The 23,247-nt window shown below is 39.1% G+C and overlaps 1 protein-coding gene across 1 annotated transcript in view; it reads left to right on the top strand.

Moving 5' to 3' along the window:
- The window catches only part of LOC107294479 (succinate--CoA ligase [GDP-forming] subunit beta, mitochondrial), a gene marked incomplete at its 3' end in the record, with an annotated part of 112,348 nt that overhangs the window by 41,271 nt on the left and 47,830 nt on the right, over nt 1–23,247 (top strand). Inside the window, exon 2 of the mRNA XM_015823715.1 lies at nt 18,798–18,939. Within this exon, the coding sequence (XP_015679201.1) occupies nt 18,798–18,939 (142 nt within the window). The remainder of the gene's footprint in view (nt 1–18,797; nt 18,940–23,247) is intronic.

The raw sequence follows: 23,247 nt of genomic DNA, 5'->3' as shown, positions 1-23,247 counted from the left end.
TCATCCGTGGCTTTGGGGTGGATTTCCATCAGTACGCTGATGATACTCAGCTGTACATATCCACCCCGGGCCACCCCAACGATGCCCTTGACGTGATGACCCGGTGTCTGGAGGCCGTGAGGGTCTGGATGGGGAGGAACAGACTCAGGCTCAACCCTTCCAAGACCGAGTGGCTGTGGCTACCGGCGCCTCGGCATAGCTGATTCCATCGCTGACTATAGGGGGCAAAACTTTGGCCCCCTCGGATAGGGTGCGCAATCTGGGTGTCCTCCTGGATTCACGGCTGACACTGGATGATCAGTTGGCGGCCGTGACCAGGGGGGCGTTTTATCAGGTCTGCCTGATTCACCAGTTGCGGCCTTTTCTGGACCGGGACGCCTTGCGCACAGTCACTCATGCTCTGGTCACCTCCCGCCTGGACTACTGTAATGCTCTCTACATGGGGCTTCCCTTGGGGAGCAACCGGAGGCTCCAGCTAGTCCAAAATGCGGCTGCACGGGCGGTGTTGGGAGGGACTCATCGCTCCCACGTAACGCCGCTGCTGCGCGAGCTGCATTGGCTGCCGGTGGCCTTCCGGGTGTGCTTCAAGGTGCTGACTATCATCTTTAAGGCGCTCCATGGCAGCGGACCGGGATACCTTCGAGACCGCCTTCTGCCACAGATTACCTCCCATCGGCCTGTACGCTCCCACAGGGTGGGTCTCCTCAGGGTGCCGTCGGCCAGACAGTGCCGGCTGGCGACCCCAAGGGGGAGAGCCTTCTCTGTGGGAGCTCCCACCCTCTGGAATGAGCTGCCCCCAGAGATCAGGGTGATCCCTGATCTCCCTTCCTTCCGCCGCGCCCTTAAGACATGGCTATTCCAACAAGCGGGACTGGCCTAGGGCAATTTTTAGAGGGGTTTTAACCATATTTTAATTAGACTATATTTAAATATTTCTTCTTAATTAATTTTAACTCTGTAATTGTTATTTATGTATTTTTAATTGATTGTCAGCCGCCCTGAGTCCGCAAGGAGAAGGGCGGGATATAAATTTAATAAATAAATAAATAAATAAAATAAATACATAAGTGGGTTTTGGGTTGCAGTTTGGGCACTTGGTCTCTAAAAGGTTCGCCATCACTGAGCTACAGTAATGGATAATAACAGTGCAAAGATATTGTGCAATGGGGGATAATAGGCAAATCATTAGCTATTTCATGCTATTTTACGAAACGTCTGTTTATGCAAATACTTTGTTCTTTTTTATGTGACTATTTCTTTTTTAGAAAGAAGGAGTTCAAGAGGGAAGATTTGTGGCACATCTGAAATGTTATTCTCTTTATGAAATCTAAAGGTTGCATCGAGAGGTGAATGTCTAGACCTCAAGAACACAAAGATATTCCCTGGCTATAGTTGTAAGGCATTTTGTTATTACTTCTAAGTAAAAATACAGAAGGATTGGGCTGTCATTCTTTTTTTAAGGTGAAAAATGTAAGGTTTTTTTTTCCATTTTATTTCTTTCCAGCATGATCACATGACTTCAAATATCTGTCTGAGTATGCAGGATGGGGTGCGGGGAGGAGAGTACAGTATACTGGTGACATAGGCTAAAATTCTAAAGAAACAATAAATTCCTGCAATAATGTGCCAGTGGAAATGAAATACAACTGATATGTTTTTCTAAGTCCATAGCCATAGATACTTAAAAATTTGCCTAAATTTCTGGATGAAAATGCAAATCAAAAGGGAAATAAACATATGCTGCCAAAATCAAGAATTCTGCCGAGTGCGGGGCTTAATTGCCCATGAAAATTCCATGTTCTTGATTCATCTGGATGCCTAAAATCTGGGGAGTTGCTTCTCATTAAAAAAAAAGAGATTTTTTTTAACTTCAGAGATTTTCCAGGGATTCAACACATACAAATATTAAAAAAAANAAGCGGGACTGGCCTAGGGCAATTTTTAGAGGGGTTTTTAATCATATTTTAATTAGACAACATTTAAATATTTCTTTTTAACTAATTTTAATTTTGTAATTGTTATTGATGTATTTTTTAACTGATTGTCAGCCGCCCTGAGTCCGCAAGGAGAAGGGCGGGATATAAATTCAATAAATAAATAAATAAATAAATAAATGACATGACTGCATGTCAAGTACTTGGCAGATGGCTCATATTTACATCTGGTTTCAGCACCCTGCAGTCACATGACCACGCTTTGTGATTTTTTTCATGCAACTTTCTGATGGTTTTTGCTAGTTTCTGGCAAAAAAAAAGAACCATTGAAGAGAATGGATTATGAATTCTGACTTACGGCCTCATGATTTGTTTAACAACGATGTGATTTGAACTTAGGACATGATTTGCTTAACAACCATGTAAAAATCAGGTCTGGTCACAGGGATGCTTTGACTTAGAACCATCAAGACTTATGACTGAAATTCCAATCCCAATTATGATCATAAGTCAAGGCCTACCTGAAGTGAGTGAATTTCTTACAGCAATAATGGCTTTTTTCAAATTTTTGGGAAGTCTTGAAAAGTGAGGCTGTTTTATAAATAGGGCTGTAGCCATGCGAAGCCTGCAAGACTTTTTTCCTGTGTTTTTAATAAACTTGATGCTTAAAAATATCTTTATTAAGATATTTGTTTTTGGGAGGGAGACGTTGGTACAAAAAAACTTTAATTAGAAAAAAATAATTTAACCTCTCCAAACCAAAATTGATACTTATTTGATAAGGTATGTGCATAAATGTATGATATTCATGTCTGAAAGTTTATACGTTAAAAGTAATAAATTTTCTTTCATATTGCCAGAACAGAAATGCCCGGTTTTGCTTGTGTAGAGGATGAACAAACCATTGAAATTTAAATGAGAAAATAATGTTTTATCCCTCTTGGAGAAATTGCCTGTGAATACATGATAAAAATTTAATTGAAAGAATAATAAAGATATCGCTTCTAGTCATACTCCCTCATGTGCACATATAAAAAACCAATTACCTCATCTTTTTCACCTTCATGGTAACTCAAGTTGGTCAGATTTTTAAAGAGATTAAAGTGAGGCATGGCAGATTACTGAACAGGTGTTATTAATTGAAAATTGCCGACCGTTTTCTTTTCAGGCCCTTTAAAACAGAAGTAAATTTTAAGATACAAAGACATCTAGATAGTTTCTTGTTTTGTTTGTCTTGTCTTTAAAGTGGACATCTCATCAGCTTTGAGCAATAGTACTCCTGTCTTCATAAAGTTTTATGAAAGTTTCTTTATATTTTAATCAGACTGCCTTTTATAGTAATATATAGTATTATATGTAGCATGATGCATGCTTCAATAGATATTAGTTTAATGGTGCAATCCAATACCTGCCCCCTCACACTTATAGTCCCTTAATTATGACCACAGTTGGCCTTGAATTTTGGTTGCTGAGTGATGGGTTGTTAAATAAGTCATCACATAACTGAACCCAATGTTACAATAATTTTTACTGTGATTGTTAAGCAAATCACTATGATCATTAAGTGTATCACGTTGTTAAGTGAATTCTGACACTGACCTTGTATGTCAGATGCCAGCTGGAAAAGTCACAAATCATGACCATGTGACTGTAGGATGCTATAACCATTGTAAATATGAGCTGGTTGCCAAGCATCCAAATTGCAATCATGCAACCGTTGGGGTGGTAGGATGGTAACTTTGAGTATGGGCACTGTCGTAAGTCTGAACCATTGTTAAATAAATGTTTAAATCATGGGTGGCAAACTCAATTTCATTGAGGGCCGCATCAGCATTGCAGTTGCCCTCGGGGGGGCGGGGGTGTGTGGCCAGGTGGGTGTAGCCTACTGGGTGGGCGTGGATGGAGTGGGTGTGGCCTACTGGGTGGGCATGGCCAGCTCTACATCGTTCGCGTCAAGGGGGCCTGGGCAGGAGTGGGACAGATCTGAGGGTCTCTGGCAGAAGGGGGTGGGACCGGGGCAAGTGCCAAGGCATGGTCCATTTCTTCATTCCTCACAAAGGGTGACATCTCCCCAGCATGCACCCAGGGGGCGGGGCCGATGCAGCAGGGGCTGGTTCCTCGCTGTTTCCAGACGGCTTTGTGGAGCTAAGACTGAATGCGTTTCAGCATAGATGGCCATCACAAAATTGTACATTGGCTCCCGGCCAGCCAGGGCCAAGACAATGGGGGCCGTTCCCTCACTGTTTCCAGGATGGCTTCGCGGGCCACATGAAACCACTTCGCGGGGCACATCCGGCCCTCGGTCGTTGTGTTTGACATGTCTGGTTTAAATGTTAAATAAATGAATGGTCATAAATTGAGGACTACCTATGCATTTCATGATTTTTGTGTGATATAAATGTTGTAGCCAAACAGAGATGGATGGAATTGCTTAGAATTTGTCAGAAAAGAATACTCTGAAGTGAAAATGGATTTAGCTGCAACTTACACTTATTGCCATCAGTGGGTGCTCACTGATTAGCAGGAAATTATGCTGTGCTCTACAGTTATTTTTTCTTTCTATTATGTGTCTCTCCAATAGTTCAGTTCTGCCTTCTGTCTTCACTGAGGTGTGGTAATGATGGCTAACTCTAAAACACAATGAAATTTTATAGCTCCATAGATTTCCTAACCATGTATCTATCCTTCAGATGCATTAAAACTACAATTCTTATAATTCCTGGTCTCTTTTGAACAGTATCCACCACAGATAACTGCTTTCAATTTTGCATAAGTAAACAATGGTTGACTTTAGCTTTAGAAATCTGTGGTTGGTGCTTTATGAAAAATTCAGTTCTACTCATTTGGCAAAGAGAGAGGAGAGAAAAAAACAAAACAAAAGTTCCCTGCATAATTAATCAGATTTGTCTATTTATTGGCATGCACCATGCTAACACCAAGAAATGTTAAAAGGGGCAAAATTGTTTTGATGATTTCTTAGGGGTCAACACAGACTCTCTGTGTCATGAAACAATGCAGATTAAATTCCATGAGGGAGTTTCATAGCCCACTGTTGTTGTTTTTTTAAAAAAAAAAATCTCAATTTTTCTTCTATTCAGATGTGCTTGCGGGTTGTTGAGAGTGATATTTCTGGAGCAAGGGGTACCTTGTTATCTCATTAATTGTATAGAATGGTGGTTTTAAACCCAGAAGCAAAGAAGCTGATGGAATTCATGGAATTAAAATGAATCCCTGTCGTGTTGTTTTCAAAGAAACGTAGCGACAGAGGTTGGCATAAGATGCCTTGCTTATTTAATTTCTCTCCATTTTATTCTCAGGGGTGGCCTATCAGCTTTATCATCTCCCATTAACCAGTCATCCTCAACCTCTTTAGAAATTATTATGTAGGCTCTGATGCACATAGTTAAATTCTTGGTTCTCTTTTATTTGTAGATTGTTCTTCTAAAAAGACTGTATTAACATACTTTGTTAAGAAGAGATAGTGGAAAAGAAGTGTTTTTAAGATGTGCTAGCCTCAACCACTAGTTTACTCCGCTACTTAATATATAGCGTATTTGGTTCATATAAAAGTTGCATCAGCTCAAATTATCTTCCTTGATCGCCTTTGTCTATAAGCGCAGCATTGCCACCTACATTGATTGAATAATTCAAAGTTTGTGATAGAAAAGCTTTGCTTGTTTTATTGATGGAAAGCACACTTTTTTTTTATTGCAGACAACCTGGTGTGTTTCCTTTCACATAGAGTTGGAATTGCAGAGAACATTTTGTATTACAGGTCATTGCACACAAGCAAATCTAATAAAATAAGGGGCAGAAAAGCATGTAATATATCAGCCTTTCCCTGGCTGGAGCTTTCCAGCCCTAGCATATTCCCCCCCCCCAAAAAAAAAAACCAGGTAGTTGAAAATATACTATATGAATAGGGTTGCTATAATAACAATGGGTAAACATTAAATGTAGCTCTCTGTTGGTTTAGCAGGTGAGTATTCATTATTCTAATGATTGCTATTTTATATGCTGCATTTGGGAAAGCAGTGACTTCAGCAAGATTATTACAGTCTAAGCAGGAGATGAATGAGTCACTTTACTGATTACCTGATTGCCTTTGTAGGTTCTTGTTGCCTTGGAGCATGATCCATTTCCATATTCCATATTTCCATATTCCAAGTCCAGTCACACTTGGCCAATAAAGAATTCTATTCTATAAAGAATTCTGTTCTATTGCCTAAATCAGAGGTGTCAAACTGGCAGCCCACAGCCCAGATGCGTCGCGCACAGGCCACGCCCACCCCGGCTCTGCAAAGGCAAAAAATGTTGCAATACATCACTTGATGCGATCGAGTTTGACACCTATGGCCTAAGTGCTTCGTGGTTTCTTCCATACATTTGTTCCCTGAGACAACAGATTTGAAGACAGTATGGAGTCCTCACAGGATGAAGACTCACCACCCCTGCTTGATGGAGTTATTGACCTTCCTGGAAATATGTGACACAGTCTTTGATTTGATATGGTAGGGTTACTGTTGCTAGCATACATCTCTTTCCTCACCTTACTTGATGGCACTTAGACAGGAAGAAGGGGCAGTCAAGGGGAGGTTGCATTTCATCCCACGGTTCTTGGATAGGATGATGTTCAGCTACACGGCAAGCCACCTAACCTTGGCTCATCTTGCAAAAACTAAGCAGTGTGGGGTGTGGATGATCTGATTGAGGGACCACTAGGAAATTCCAGGGCTATGAGCTGTATACTGCAACATTGAGAGACATGTCCCAAGGTAGTGGCAAAGGACTTCAGAATGTCTGAAAATGGTCATATACTTAGTCACAAGGAGCTGAGCTTGAAGCTTTTTAAAGATGAGATGCTATATAGTCATGAAAATGGCTTTTTCTCCTTCCTAAAGCTGAATGGTATGCTTCTTTGAGTACAAATATTAACTATCTATAGCTTATGGCATACATCTTTCTCTCTATATCTTTGTGCTGTTAATCTCTCCCTGGGACTGTTTGAGCACTGTTTTATGCTTTGATTACAGTGCTATTTTCATTTTTACTTAATCTGAATTGGTGTTATCTTATTTATTAACCACCCTGGGGATGCTGTTATAGGCAGCCTATAAAAACTGCAAACAAATAAAAACAATTGATTAAAGTTGAATAAATGTTTGACAAAAATATTTGAAAAATATCAAGCAGAATGAGATATCGCAGAATAGAAGTAAAATAGCCTACATCATAGTGCAGAATGTAGCAAAGATGATTGTTAATAAGTAGAACATATGCCATTTACAAAGGCAGATAGTTAAAATGAGTCCCTTGGGTTTGAGGTGGTCAGTGAGCTTGAATGAATGAATGAATGAATGAATGAATGAATGAATGAATGAATTCTTTTACTCATTCATTCATTCATCCTGGAACATGCTATCCACTGAGGTGAGATTGGCTCCCTTCCTCCTGACCTTTCACAAGAGCCTTAAGACCTGGCTCTGATAGATGGCTTGGTCACCCAATGGGGAAGCTTCACACTGGAGGTGGTTGATTAATTAAAGCCTAATCCCAGCATCCTTCTCTCTCCCCCCCCCCCAATATCTGGCTCTCTCCTTTGCCATTAATGATTTTATCTACTGTGTTATTTCATAATTTATGATTTTAATGTTTTTTAATATTTTTATGTTGTATGCACCCAGAATCGTTGGACAAGAGATGGGTAGCAAATAAATTTCAGAATGAATGAATGAATGAATTTCACTCATTTTAACATATTTATTATTAACTGTTTGCAGAATTCAAAAAGTGCCTGGCTTGGGAACGACCTTCCTTCTTCTAATCATACGAATATAGTGACCCGTATTAATTAGTTTTAATGAATGTTTGAGCTGTCATTGATTTGGAATATAAAAGGTGATCAACAAGCATAGGTGGGAATAAACAAACACATGGTGCTAATTCAGATGTGGAGCCAGACTGTGGCTTACCACTGCATGAATAATCAATACATGGTTTGCTCTTCCATACAGTTCCTTGGCCTCTCTCCTTTTAAGTCTTTTTCTTCTCCCCAATTCACAGAAATCAGATTTTACTATTGTTTTGTGGGTTTCATCTAAGTTCAGAAGTGTTCTGCAGCCAAATCGGAGGTTTCTATAGTATTGTGATAACATCCAATTCACAATTTCTCTCTTCAATAGCTCTTAAGAAGAAAGCTTTCATAGAGGAGAACAAGAGCTATGATGCTACGTGGCTGGGATTTGGTTGTTGAGAGCCTCATGTTGAGGAAAGGCTTCTGGTGCAGAAAATCTCAAGAGTATTTCTGTGCAACACAGAACCCCCAGGAGTATGGACTCAGCGTTGAAAAATCTTCACCTGTCTTTCAGAAAGAAGAGATTCTGCTCTACTTCTTTACACAACAATGGCTGGAGAAAATGTCATCAGCCAAACTAGCATGCTGAACCTTGTGTTCCCTGCCTTCTTCGATTTTCTGATATGTAATTAATCTAAAAAGAACAAAGCCCAAGTGTGTTTTCGAATTGGGACAGAAAAATGTAACAGGATCTAGATGAAATGACGACAACAGTTATTTTCATGATCAAAATACTGCCATTAACTTATATCAGTGAGCTTATTTTGCAGATATCAAAAGATGTTATTGTTCTCATCTCTGCATTTCTTTCTTTCTTTGGTTATTCTGATATATTTACTTATGAAAAATTGGTATTGCAACTGAAACACAAAGCAAAGAGTAGAAAATTTTTTTTTGCTTCTGTTTTTCCTTTCCAGATTTTTGTCTAATTCCAGTCTTCCCAATTCTTGCTACAAGAATCTGCATTTCATCCCTGTTTATATTTATTTTGAAGAACACATAAACATCCTGTCAATATTTAAATGTTACACATTATATTTAAAGATTGAAACACTTTGCCTTACAAACTCAAATGGAAGGTGCCTGAAATATGGTATGCCTGACAAATTTGCTCATTTTCTTAAAATAGTTTTCAAAGCATTCCCAGCAATATATTGCAGTCCATCTAGCTGACAAAGGTTTTATGTGCCCTGGGCAGACAGACAACTGAAAACAGACTCCACCAGTTAGGGATAATCAATTGCATATCCATCAGAAACAAGTTTGCTGATTTGCAAGGGCCATTTTTGAAATTAAAACCAATTCACTTTTTTGAAGTATAAACAGGAATATATAAAATAGGTGGAAAGAACATACTGCTTATTTTTGTAAGAACAAGAAAGCTATACAGGTGGTCCTCAGCTTATGACCGCAATTGAGCGCAAAATTTTTATTGCTAAGTCAGATAGTTGTTAAGTGAGTTTTGCCCCATTTTACGAACTTTCTTGTCACAGTTGTTAAGTGAATCACTGCAGTTGTTAAGTTGTTAAATGAATCTGGCTTCTCTATTGAGTTTACTTGTTAGAAGTTCTTAAAAAGTGATCACATGACCTGAGACTCTGCAATCGTCATAAACATGAGGCAGTTGCCAAATGTCTGAATTTGATCATGTGACCATGGTGATGCCACAAAGAGTGAAAAATGGTCATAAGTCACTCTTTTCGGTGCCGTTGTAACTTTGAATGGTCACTAAATGAACTGTGGTAAGTCAAGGACTATCCATATATGTTCTTCTTTCTTCAGTGAACAATATAGCAAGATACATAACAAATTAGTAAGACAAATACATAATGCTGTCTGCACCATTTTATTAGTTTTGGTCAGCTAGCACAACACAACACGATCTATTCCATTTCTTGGTTTCCTGATTCCTTGGTCAGAATGCAATGGACATTAATTAGAAATCAAGGCTGCATCATGCCTAACACAAACAGGACAATTTGGGGGGGGGGTCCCCTCTTTTGGAATAGGATGGCTATCTGGAAGCATATTAAAAACTTGGTTCTTCTCCAAAGCTGTTGGGACTTGAATGCTGTAGAGCATCAAGTCCCATGAATATGTATTTGTTTGTTTGTTTGTCTCTCCCTTTCTGTGTTATTGCATTGGTTGTGGGCTGGTGCTTTTGTTCATCCCTTGGAGGTGCCTTGATAATTGGCTACTGCACTCATAATTAAAACAAAAAAAGTATTCACACTTGACTCTTTCCTCTTTCAGACGAGGCAATCTCATACAACTTTCAGCAACCCTTGTTCAGTCCTTAGGCTTCCCTAAGGTCTGTCAAGGTTGGGTCAATATATTTTGCTTACCTCTGGCATAATGATGTCTAATTTGTTGATAGGAGTACCAGAATGAGCAGTACAGCTGGCAGGTAATAGATGCAAGATCTGGTTATGTATCCTGCTTTCCTTCCATAGCAAATTAAATTACTTAATCAGTTTCAGGCAAAGTTGATATGTTCCACCATAAGAGGAGTGATCTGACATACTATATGTTGATGTTGTTGTTAGTTGCGAAGTCGTGTCCGACCCATTGCAACCCCATGAACAACATTCCTCCAGGTCTTCCTGTCCTCTACCATCTTCTGAAGTCCATTTAAGCTCACGCCTACTGCTTCAGTGACTCCATCCAGCCACCTCATTCTCTGTCGTCTCCTTCTTCTATTGCCCTCAATCTTTCCCAGCATTAGGCCCTTCTCCAATGAGTCCTTCCTTCTCATTAGGTGGCCAAAGTATTTGAGTTTCAACTTCAGGATCTGGCCTTCTAAAGAGCAGTCGGGGTTGATCTCTTCTAGGACTGACCGGTTTGAACGCCTTAAAGGAAGCCCTACATACTGTATGTGGGGCTTCCTTTAAAAGCATCCAGCAGTGCTGCAGTAATAGGAACAGTGGTAGTAGCTTGTGGTTGTTTTTTTTTAAAGTACTCGGTATGTTTTTACAGTACATGTACCTGCAGATATTTCCTTCCTAATGTATCTCAGTGCAGTTGCATTGGGATGCCCTCAGGACAGAATGCTAACCATAAACATGAGGAAAAAACAGAGCCAGTTTGGTCTAGTGCAGGAGTAGGCAACCTTGGCTCTTTTATCTGGCTCAGAAATTTTGGGAGTTGAAGTCCACGAGTCATAAAAGAGCCAAGGTTGCCTACCCCTGGTCTAGTGGTTAAGGCTGAAACCAAGAAAGTGTGAGTTCTGGTTCTGCCTTAGGCATGAAAGCCAGCTGGGGGAGTTTGGGCCCGCCACGCTCACCGAGCCCAGCCCACCTCAAGAGAAAATAGAAGAAGGAAGGAGTATTACATAAGTTCACTGTCTTGAGATATTTATAAAAATAGTGAAGGTGGGATTTAAAAAACAACAACCCTAAAACACCCAGTTTTAAAAAGGAAAGTTGATCAGTGTGAAATGGTTGGGGATCAAACTGGGCATGAATCCAAGTGTGCATTTAAAAATTATATCCACTTATTCTTGTATTACTGTGGGAGTTTTTGATTATTCACTGGGATCAGAGCTTATGGAGAAACGGGGAAATTATCTTTTCCTGGCTACAGTTTATTTTACTTTCAATTTAATTTAGGCACTGCCTGACTCCAAAGGACTCTGATGAAAAGGGCCTTCCCTCAGAAACTGGATTAGAGTGTCCTCAACTTACGATCACAATTGAGCCCCAAATTTCTCTTGCTAAGCGAGACAATTATTAAGTGAATTTTGCCCCATGTTACAATCTTTCCTGCCACAGTTGTTAAGTGAATCACTGCAGTTGTTAAGTTAGTAACATGGTTGTTAAGTGAATCTGGCTTCCTCACTGACTTTGCTCACATGACCCTGGGACACAGCAACTGTCATAAATATGATCAGATTGCCAAGCATCTGAATTTTGATCACGTGACCAGGGGGATGCTACAATGGCTGTAAGTGTGAAAACCGGTCATAAGTCACTTTTTTCAGTGCCATTCTAATTTCAAGGCCTACCTGAACTTCCTTAAGACTGGTATGACTTCTGTGTGTTTGTGTGGGTATGTCTGTGTTGGGATTGCAGTTGGAAAGAAAATAGTCAAAATAAGCTCTCCATCCAAGTATAGCTCCATGAAAAACCCTCTCCTCTGTTCTTAAAATCCATTTATAACTTCATAGCTTGACTAGGAGAAAAGTAACCTTTGGATTTTTTTCAAAAAAAAGAACTAAGGTGTTCGTGGTATAGTTGATTCTTTTTTTTTTTCTTGGTTGTCATTTGGAAACAGGATGCATAGATGGTTGAAAGGAAACTGGGTAGTCCACAACTGAGAGCACATCTTCGCCACGGTGAATGCAGACGCTATCGCATTGGAATTTAGGATTAGAATTTACTGAAAAACATAGAAGAGCAAAGCTTGCTGTTATGTTATTGACTGTTAAGGGACTCAAAAGAGTCACATCAGCTGAAAACTGTTTTCTGTTTATGCAAGTTGGAATTCATGTGAAGGAATGTACAGAAATCCACTCATATTCTCATTCTATTGTCATATTCATTTTCCCATATTCTAGTCTAGTCTAGTCTAGTCTAGTCTAGTCTAGTCTAGTCTAGTCTAGTCTAGTCTAGTCTATTATCCTATACTGTACTATTGAATCCGTTGTCAGTTAATGCTTTTTGTAAGTATTAACAGTTTTGGTTACATTGGCATTCAAACCTACCTTCCTTCTCTCCTCCCCCCCCCCTTTATGAAGCTGAAAACAATAGAAAGAAACTATCAAACCTTTCATGAATTTAAGCTCAAAAAAGCCTGTAGGTCTCTCCCTCTATTGCTATGCTGTGTAGTCCTGTGCTGAGTACAATAAATCAGCATGATAATATTTTCCTCAACCTCTAAAGGAAGGAGAGATTTGTTAATAGCTGCAGATTTTGTTTGCTTTTGTAAAGAACGATCAAATGTGCGCCTTGTGTTTATATGGTTAATTGGAATAAACATGAACATGATTTGGACTACAATCCCCATAAGCCCCAGAGAGAAAGAATCTGATGGTTACAGTTCATAATATATAGTACACAAAGTTCCTGACCATTGATTTAAAAAAAAAAAAATGCTATGGGATTTTAGGTCCTTAAGAAAATCCTCGTGACTAGTTGAAGCAAAAAGCAAACAAATGCTAGAGAGAGAAGGCTGATATTTGCTTGTTATTTTTCCAAAACTCTGTTCCATTTATGGTCACAATATTTTTACATCTGTGTAAGAAGATCCCAAGGTTTTTTTCCCAACCAGTGATGATTGGTTGAGCAATCATTGAAAGATGAGGAAGACGTGAGAATTTTTTTATGATAGTTTCAAATTCCTCAAAGACCATTTTTAAACCTAGAAAATTAAGTTTGGGGATAGTTTGGTTCACTCATTGTATTGATTTACAATTTTGTTCCTGTGTTGTCCTGAATCACGCATAATTTTCTTGTGCAACATGGCATACAAGCTCTAATTGTTAGATTCCCATAACAGAGTAACTCAAGCCAAAATAATATAGTTTAAATGTCTTGTGTAAACCTGACCTATTAATGTTGGTTCAAAATGTTGGGTTTATACATCATATAAATTATAGAACCGTTTCTTTGCCCCATAAACAAACAAGCAACTGAATAAAAAACGTAATTGGCTCTAGAATCGTAATCATTGGATTTATATCTTACTTCAGCTTAGTGTGATGTTTTTGCATTGAATTCTTAAAAGTCATTTTGTGGTTTCCTAACTGTTTTCCCCCCCTTAACTTAGTATTTAATTTGATGCAATATGAAAACCCTGGTATAACTCAGTTGAATAGATTCTTTGTGTTGTGACAGAGAATGAAGGATTTTTCATCTTGTTTTCTTCAGCAAGACTTCCTTTCTCCGGTGCTTATAATGTAACTTTTAAACACATGTGCATTAGCTCGGTAGAGCTTTTAATACACAGTCAATTTCAAGTGATTTCCAAAGGGTACAGTTAATCAATGGCTGTTGTAAGCAGTGGTAGGGTGCATTCATTTATCTTCACTGGTAGTTCATTTATCACAAGGAGTTTGTGTATTGTGAAAAATCCTGATTGAAAGCCTGTCTTCTTTGAAATTCAGCCTGGAAAGCAAGGCCTTGATGCTCAGAAGTTTTGTTTACAAAGAGAAATAGCAATAAAAAAAATGGGTTTGTTTCTCCCTTTCAGTTGGCAGTATGTTAGACTTATTTCTTAACATTCTTAACAGTCTCAAGAATAGTGATAAATAATAAATTAAATAAGTAGCTGTTTCCTTGATTTCCCAGTGAATTTTAACAAGACATGGGATGCAAATTGTAGAATTATTGGAAAAGTGTATTATCAGTAGTCTCAGGAGTTTAGGTGAAAAAATAGTAAGTTTATATTAAGTTAAAAGAATTATTTTATTTCTTTCTGTATTCTGTGATGTGTGAATTCATCATCTACTTTCATTTCATTTCATAATAAAAAAGACCTTAATATCTCCTTGACTAGAACGATGATTGAAAACAGACATTACTAAGCTCATCTTTTACCAAATGCAAAAATTTCTGAGTTTTGGAGAGGAGAAAGGCTTTGCATAACTTTTCTCCTGAGAGATTTGTTGCTTGTTCTCTGTAAGCAACAAATAATAGCAGCCCAATAGCAGCCCCAGCACAGCCTGCTCAAGTTATACTACTAATCAGCAGGCTGATTTAGTAGAATGAAGGAAGGAAAAAGAAAAGGAGGAATCTTTCTTTCTCTCATCTACTCTGTTATCCCTTATTGCTTGGAACAGAAAAAATGGGGCACTAGTTTTACAGAATACAGAATAACAGAGTTGGAAGGGACCTTAGAGGTCTTCTAGTCCAACCCCTTGCTCAGGCAACAAAACTATATATCATTTCAGACAAATGGGTGTCCAATCTCTTCTTAAAAACTTCCAGTGAGGGAGCACCCACAACTTCTGGAGGTTCCACTGATTAATTGTTCTCACTGTTAGAAAATGTCACCTTAGTTCTAGGTTGCTTCTCTCCTTGATTAGTTTCATCCATTGCTTTTTGTTCTGCCTTCAAGCGCTTGGAGAATTGGGGCAGCTCCATAGATATTGGAACACTGCTATTGTGTCACCCCTAGTCCTTCTTTTCATTAAACTAGACCTGTGGTGGCGAACCTATGGCATGTGTGCCACAGGTGGCACTCAGAGTCCTATCGGTGGGCATGCGTGCCGTCGCCCCAGTCCTAGGCCTTCAGCTGGGTTTTATAAAACCTTTTCGCTTTAGGCCTCCGCCTCCCTGTGCAAAAAAAAAAGAAGGTTCAATCAATCAATCAATTTCAACTTCTCGCGGGGAAAAAATCTCACAAAGTTGGAATTGATTGATTGAACTTTTTAGTCCCAACCAGTCTGCCATTACCACCGCAGCCACGCACACCCAATGGGCCACATCCACCCAATGGGCCACGCCCATCCGGCACCCGACGATGCACAAGTGGGTTTTGGGTTGCAGTTTGGGCACTCGGTCTCTAAAAGGTTTGCCATCACTGAACTAGATACCCAGTTCCAGCAACCATTCTTTATATGTTTTAGACTCCAGTCCCCTAATCATCTTTGTTTCTCTTCTCTGTACTCTTTCCAGAGTTTCAACATCTTTTTTATAATATGGAAACCAGACTGCATACCGGATGCAGTATTCCAAGTGTGGTCTTACCAAGGCAGTTTTGGACTAGTGAGCTGACAGAATGGATTTCGGGTATGGAGTATAATGAACTAGGGGAGAAGAACTGGGAATTTTTCTCCAGCTATAAAGTAGAAATCGATTGAGACTAATAAAAGTGCATTTATGTTGTGGGATGTTTTTTTTACAAGCTTCCTTCCCTTCGCCTCTTCAAAAGCAGTATGTTATCTGAGCCCAGGTATAGATCAGTTTGCCAATATTTTTAATATTCCTAGCTTGCTTAGTGAGAACAGCTATGTTCTGTGGAAGTTTTTTTACTTGCTGCAGTTGGGAGGGATGTGAGACAACAGACTAATTTAGACATAACATTTATGGTTTGTTAAAGTGTGGGAATGAGACTTAGGCCCTTGCTGCCTTTTTCTCCCTTTCTCTTGCCATTTTCCAAGCTCTGCTTGTAGAGTTTAGCCTTTCATGTTTAATTTAAATCCAAGGGGATTTTTTTTAATATATTCAAAATAGGGATAGTGGTTTAATCATTGTTTTAATCACCATTAATGATGATTTAGCTCATCACAGCATTATTTAATTTACAGGGTCATAAACTGTTATTAAAACCAAAGTTATCTGATTTGTATCTAATTAATAGGAAATTAATGTGACAAAGCTGGAACAAAAGTGTAGAAGGAATTGTCAAAGTCGTATGGAGGCTTGCTAAAGTGTAATTGAGAATAAAAGTGCACAATTTGAGAATCCAGTCCTTAAAATGCTTGTATAGTAGCTCTCTGATCTCTCTCTACAATACCACACTAAGAAGGAGAAAATATTAATTAAACAGCAAATAGGAACTGCATTTGATTCAATATGTTTAAAGTATATTGTCAAACTAAACTTTATATTAAATCAACTCTCATAATTCTTTAAGCCCCATTTGGGAGTGGTTTGGTTTAGTGCAGGGGTAGGCAACCTTGGCTCTTTTATGACTCGTGGACTTCAACTCCCAGAATTCCTGAGCCAGCATGGCTGGCTCAGGAATTCTGGGAGTTGAAGTCCACGAGTCATAAAAGAGCCAAAGTTGCCTACCCTGGTTTAGTGGTTAAGAGCCAGTTTGATGTAGTGATGAAGGCTAGAAACCAGAAGATGGTGAATTCTAGTCCCACATTATGCATGAAAGCCAGCTAGGTGACTTCTCCCCAAGCCAATCCTCCTCACAGGCATTGTTGTTGTGGGGAAAATAGGAGAAGGAAGGGATGTGAGTATGTTCTTGAGCTATTTATAAAAATAATAAAGGTGAGATAATAAATTGTCTATCTAGTCCTCTATTTGAAGTATGGCTCCCAGCATCTCAACCAAGCACCAAATGGAACCCTCATCCTGAAAAAGCTGCCAACTATTAAGCTTGTGTCCCGCTTGACCCGACAAAAGCCATTCTCTTGATTCTTCTTGAGCCAACTTCCATTGAACTCCTTTGGGGGCTTGTTCTGAATGACACTCCACAGACAGCCATTCTATCTTGTTGCATGAGAAGAAGTCTAATGTTCTCAGTGGAGATCCCTGCTAATAGGTTCCTTTCCCATTTGCTTCGGTCTTTTATCTTTTTAAAACAAGAAATAGAGGTTATGCAGTTTGGTAGCTCAGTTTCTTTTGTTCAGGGATAATCTTGGCCCAATTAAAAACCTGGGGAATGAATCTGATTAATTCAGCCCACGAATTTCCTATTTTGTCTATGCATGTGAAAGTGAAGAAAAGAAACCCATATTTGTAGAAACGATGCTCTGCTATATCCTATATCATACACAAGAAAGCATCTTTTTTGAATGTCACAGCAAAATAGCTCACATTCTGTTGCATATTGCCTTCTAATTCAGTATTTTCACTTATCTTGCATTCTGTTTGCCAGTGAAGTAATTTTGCATATGCTATGTAATATCCTTTTTCAGCTGTTGTTATAATGCGGCTGTTTTAGAATGAAGCAACTGAGCTGTTGATTAGAATTTTCAGAGCACATTCTGCAATTAAGCATCCTTAAGGTGCTTAATTAGATCTATAAAGAGAATATAAATACTGCAATTACCCTGAAAAATATTTAGGTAATAATATCTGTTATAAAAATCAACTATTATTCAAAGACCTTCGTAAGCAGTGATAATCTCAACAACCTTTATATTTTTGTAAGGTTGATGTGTCTGAAATTTTGCTGTTGTGCAATCTTCCATAGATGGGACCGCTCCTAATCTTGTGTTCCATAGGCATATCTTGGTTATTTGATTCATCATTGTTCAGGCACCCTGAAGCTAGGAATAAACTAGTGTGGAAAAGTTTTTGCCATCATGCTGCATTTGCTTTTATTGTGGGAGAAGCCTCTATTCATTTTTGAGAACATGTACATAACTAAAAGATGCTTAAATTCCTGAGAAAATAGTTGATCCATTAAATCTGTTACCAAGCTGAACATTAGACCTTCTGTATATCCTAAGACAGTGGTGGCGAACCTATGGCACGGGTGCCAGAGGCGGCACTCGGAGCCCTCTTTGTGGGCACACGTGCCGTTGCTCCAGCCTTGCCTCCCCCCGCTCCCCCCTCCTCTCCAGCAGCCCCCCTGAAGGAAACTCGCCCTTGAGTGTGGCCCACACGGAGCATCGCAGCCAAGGACATGGCAGCCAGGCAGTGTAGACAAAACTCTGCCCTCACATCCCATCATGCAGTTGATGCTGCAGGGCGTAGGCAGAGGGTGTGGCCGCCATAGCGCTGCTGGGCTGCCTGGGCAATCTGCGGCGGGCCCTGGAGGTGGTGAGTGGTCCTTTGGGCAGGCGGGGCGGGGGTTGGGGGTCAGAGTGGGAGCGGGCAGGAGGGTGGAGCGGGGGCAGGGCCAGTTTTGGGGCACTCGGTCTCTAAAAGGTTCGCCATCACTGTCCTAAGACATGTTGTGGTTTTAGATCAACTGTAGCATTGTTTGTCAGGCACCATGTATATATTGTTCTTATGGATTCAGTTATTATTGTTCAGCCAGGTGCAAATGAGAGATAGTATATTTGATCTCCCCTTTGTTGGATAACTGCGATGGGTCACTCAAACCACAGCCAACAGGATTACAAGGTCCACAGGCTGCTTTTGGTGAGCAGTTTCTCTTTGTTCAAGAGTTCAAGTCTCTCAAAAGGTGAGAAGAAAGTTAATTGAACATTAACTTTCAGCTGCTGCGTTGATGAGGTTCTTGCATAGAAGAAATAGCCAATGATTTTAACTATTATAATAATACAGGGAAATAGAAGGTTATCTAATAAGTCTGAATTCAACGAGGGGTATTTGATGAAAAACCAGATGAATATTTTTTTCTCTTTCTCTATTTCATGCTTTTAGGGTATTCAGTTAACTCCTAGACGATGGCTAAACCTGCAAGAATACCAGAGTAAGAAATTGATGGCTGATCATGGGGTCACAGTTCAGAAATTCTTCGTGGCTGACACTGCAAATGATGCTATTGAAGCTGCTAAAAGATTAAGTAAGTTGACTAATCATAGAATTAAGCCCTTAATGGCTATTAACCAGCCTGAAAATTAATTTACACTGCAGTAAATAAATACGCATAGTTATTGTGATCTTCAAAGCTGGAACAACTTTTATTTTGGAAAGTAGAAATGCGTGAAGAAAGTGAACATGTTTTCATTTTTTGTTTTTTATTCCTTACAGTCCAGAGACTCTGAATGGTTACAGTAAATGTATGATTATATAACTGTTTCTATAATATTGTAGCTACTATGACTTTCCAGGATTTAATTTCATTTCTTTGAAACATTTTGTATAGTAATGTCAAGCACAGGAAATCAGGAGTCCGGGTAGTTCAAATGAATATGTAGGTGTATTGCAAGCTTAAGCTCTCTACAGCAGTGTTTCTCAACCTTGGCAACTTTACGATGTGTGGACTTCAACTCCCAGAATTCTCCAGCTAGCATTGCTAGCTGGAGAATTCTGGGAGTTGAAGTCCACACATCGTAAAGTTGCCAAGGTTGAGAAACACTGCTCTACAGGAATCTGAACTACTGATGGTCAAAGCGAGTTGGCAATAGATAAGAGTCAATGGAATTCAATGTGGGCTGGACTTAGATCACTTGTGGGTTCGAAGGGACTTGAAACTTATGACGCATTTGACCCCTCCCTCGGGTTCAGCATGGTCATCTCCTATAAGTAAACATAGATAGCGAGTACCAATAAAATTGTAACCAAAATGGAATTAACACTATATCTGGGAGAATTGAGAAATTTGCAGAAGCCCTTTAATTGCAGCAGGTATAAACACACTGGAAAAAAAATGCAAAAATATTTTGAAAAAAAAAGGTACGATAAGGAACTGTCCACCACAAAAATTTTAGAATTAATGTATACTTTTATTTATATATATATATGATACGATTTGTATAGCTACCTATCTCGCACAAGTGACTCTGGGTGTCTGCTAAGGATTAAAGCACAATCAAACCCACAAAATATAAGCCTAGGCCTCTGAGGATAAAGAGTAACCCCAGTCTCAGAAAAGGTATATTGATAACAGTAGACTTTATTTACCCACCTGTTCCAAGGGCCTGGAGAAATAGATACGGTAAATCTTCAATGCCTTGCAAAAGGCTAATAGGGATGGGACCACCTGAATCTCCAGGGGATGCTGTTTCCCTGGATAGGTGTTGCCACCAAGAAGGCTTGACTTCCAGTATCTGGCAAGATGACCCTTGTTCAATAGATGTGACCTGGAACGTGCCACCTCTGCTAATCTGATGGGGTGAGCAAAAACAATAGAAGAAAGGCAAGTATCTTATCCCTTACACCAGAGATCCCCAATCTTTTGGGCACCAGGGACCGGTTCTATGGAGAGAGGTTTTTCTGCAGATGGAGGGTGTATGGTTTTATGTGCTGCCTGCATCCCTCAGATAGGACTTTGCTTGTTTGTCTGGACCGGTTGCTGGCATGCCGCGGCCCAGTACTGGTCCACGGACCGGGGATTGGGCATCCCTGCTGTACACTAAAGGTTTTATAAGTAATGACCAGCATCTTGAATTGCACCTGGAAACTTAACTGGGAATCAGTGCAACTCACAAAGCAGCAAAGTTGTATGAGTATAACAAGAAATACTCTAAACTGCCTGTGCTGCTCCATTCTGTACCAGCTGCAGCTTCTGAATGTTCTTCAAAAGGCAGCCCTATTGTGAAGTACAATAGTAATCCAGCTAGGAGCTGATCAGTATTCAACATTGACTACTGTATAAAGAAAACAAAACAAAACAGAAAATGGTAGATAAAGAATTACATAGAAGCTCAGCTATAATTATGTGTTTTTTTATAAAAAAGATACACGTGTGTAGGTAATCCTCGACTTACAACAATTCATTTAGTGACCATTAGAAGTTACAACAGCAATGGCCATTTTTCACACTTATGACCATTGTAGTATCCCCATGGACATGTGATCAAAATTCAGATGCTTGGCAACTGACTCATATTTATGACGGTTGCAGTGTTCCCAGATCCTGTGATCACCTTCTGCGAGCTTCTGACAAGCAAAGTCAATGGGGAAGCCAGATTCACTTAACAACTGTGTTACTAACTTAACAACTGCTGTGATTCACTTGACAACTGTGGCAAGAATGTTCATAAAATGGGACAAAATTCACTTAACAAATCTCTCAATTGTGGCCATAAGTCGAGGACTACCCATATTTTTAAACATCCACATATGTAAACACACTCATATGTATTATTTAATATATGTGCCCGTGCAAACACAAATAAACACAAATTGTCCACGGCGAGAACAACAGCCAAAAGCAATTGCAATGGAGGAGGTTAAATCACTTCTCTCGTGTGATTGTCTGACTGCTTATTTTAAAGTAAAAATCAAAGAGTCAGCTATACCATTTGCATTTAATGTAATGTAGTTTGACATGTTACGCGTGCTTAACTGTGAGAAATAGAAATTCTAAATTAGTGATCTGGGTTCTCATATACAAACTTGCTCTTCCGTATCTGAAAGTTGTTTTACTAGTCATTCTTCAAATTACCGTGATAAAAGGTAAAATAATATCATATGTGCCACTTCAGCAGATTAAATGAGAATGCTCTTGTGTGAGGCTCTGAACCTTACATGTTTAATCTCTCCCTTTTCTTCTCTCATCAGTTCCCTTTAATGACTGCTGAGCTCAGAAAAGCTCTTGTAGCGAGCCCACTGATTGCTTTCAACATGAGATATGATACGACTTAATAAGTAACAGAGTTATAAATAGGACAGCAAAGAAAACCAATCATATATACCTATTATAGTAAAAAAAAAAAAGGTGAATCTGTGGATTGAGTAATGTTCCTACAGCTTGACATTTCATGGTTTATTAATGATATTGTCATTGATTATAGTTATGATTACAAGAAAAAGCAAGTGCATACACACATACACACACACACACACACACACATACAATATACATGTTGATTTAGAGAAAAAAAGAAGTAGGGAATATATGGCGCATAATGGTCTAAAGAAGCTCAGTGTGGAATATGCAGCAGTTCACACAAGGGATAGGTGAGCACAGTTTTGACCTCTCTGTCTTTTCTAGGTCAGACCATCATCATTCTCCCATTACCTGTTCTCCTTTCATGGGATAGTTGGGGCTGCAGCTAAGGCAGTGTGGGGATCCACGAGCCTTTCTTTCAAGATGCTCTACCAGTAATTCTCACCCACAGCTGGGACAGGACAAGAACTTCCCTTGCTAAGCAAAGAGGTCATTAAGTGACTTGCTCTCGATTTTATGAACTTTTTAGCCACAATAGTTAAGCAAATCTGGCTTCCCCCACTGACTTGCTTGTCAGAAGGCCCTTGGGAAGGTTGCAAATGGTGATCACGTGACCTTGGGATTCTGCAACTGATTCTGCTGGTTTTGCCAAGGACCCAGATTTTGATCACATGGCCATGGGGTTGCTGCAACCAGTTGTAAGCACCTTTTTCAACACATTTTTATACCTTATTTCTAAAAGTGACTTACAACCAGCCCTTGTACTTTTTGAAAAAAGGTTCAGATTCTGCACTGAACTTCTTTAGACCATTAGGCACCATCCTTTCCCTACTTCTTTTTTCTCTAAAGCAACGTGTATATTGTATATGTGTGTGTATATACTGTACACTTGTTCGCTCTTGTAATCATAACCATAATTAAGGACAATAACCATGAAATGTCAAATGTTGTAACTTTGAATAGTCATTAAACAAATAGTCCTAAGTTGAAGACTACTAGTATTCCACTCATAACTATTAATTTTCAAGTCAAAATTAGTAAATCATACGAAAGTGGAAATAAATGTGCTAATTCATTGATTGAATTAAACTGTTTCATGTATTTCATTTCTGAATGCACATCCCCGGTGAGATTATTGTTCATATTATTTAACATAATCAAATACAATAGATTAATTGTTTATTAATCTATTGTTTTTAGAACAGGCCTGTTTTTAGAACAGGCCTGTTATTTAATTTGATTTTAGAACAGAAACTATTTATTTATTATTGTGGTTTTTAGTATCGCCTGTTCACCGCCCTGAGTCCCGTAAGGGAGATAGGGCGGTATATAAATTTAATAAATAAATAAATAAATAAATAAATATTATTCTTCACTTTTTACTGTAAAGAGAGATAAAGGAGGCAATGAATAGGTACCTTATTTGACTAAGGTATTCTTTAGCAGAATTCAGTTGAATTGATGGAATAAAGTTCAAAAATTAGTCTGAAGTACGTATTTCAAAGTTGTTAAATTGTTGTCTACTTAATCCAATGA

This window comes from Protobothrops mucrosquamatus, unplaced genomic scaffold, assembly GCF_001527695.2.
Source record: "Protobothrops mucrosquamatus isolate PMUCROS unplaced genomic scaffold, P.Mucros_1.0 scaffold_179, whole genome shotgun sequence".
NCBI lineage: Eukaryota > Metazoa > Chordata > Lepidosauria > Squamata > Viperidae > Protobothrops > Protobothrops mucrosquamatus.
The sequence above is the reverse complement of the archived record's forward strand: the minus strand, read 5'-3'. Positions and strand labels throughout refer to the sequence as shown.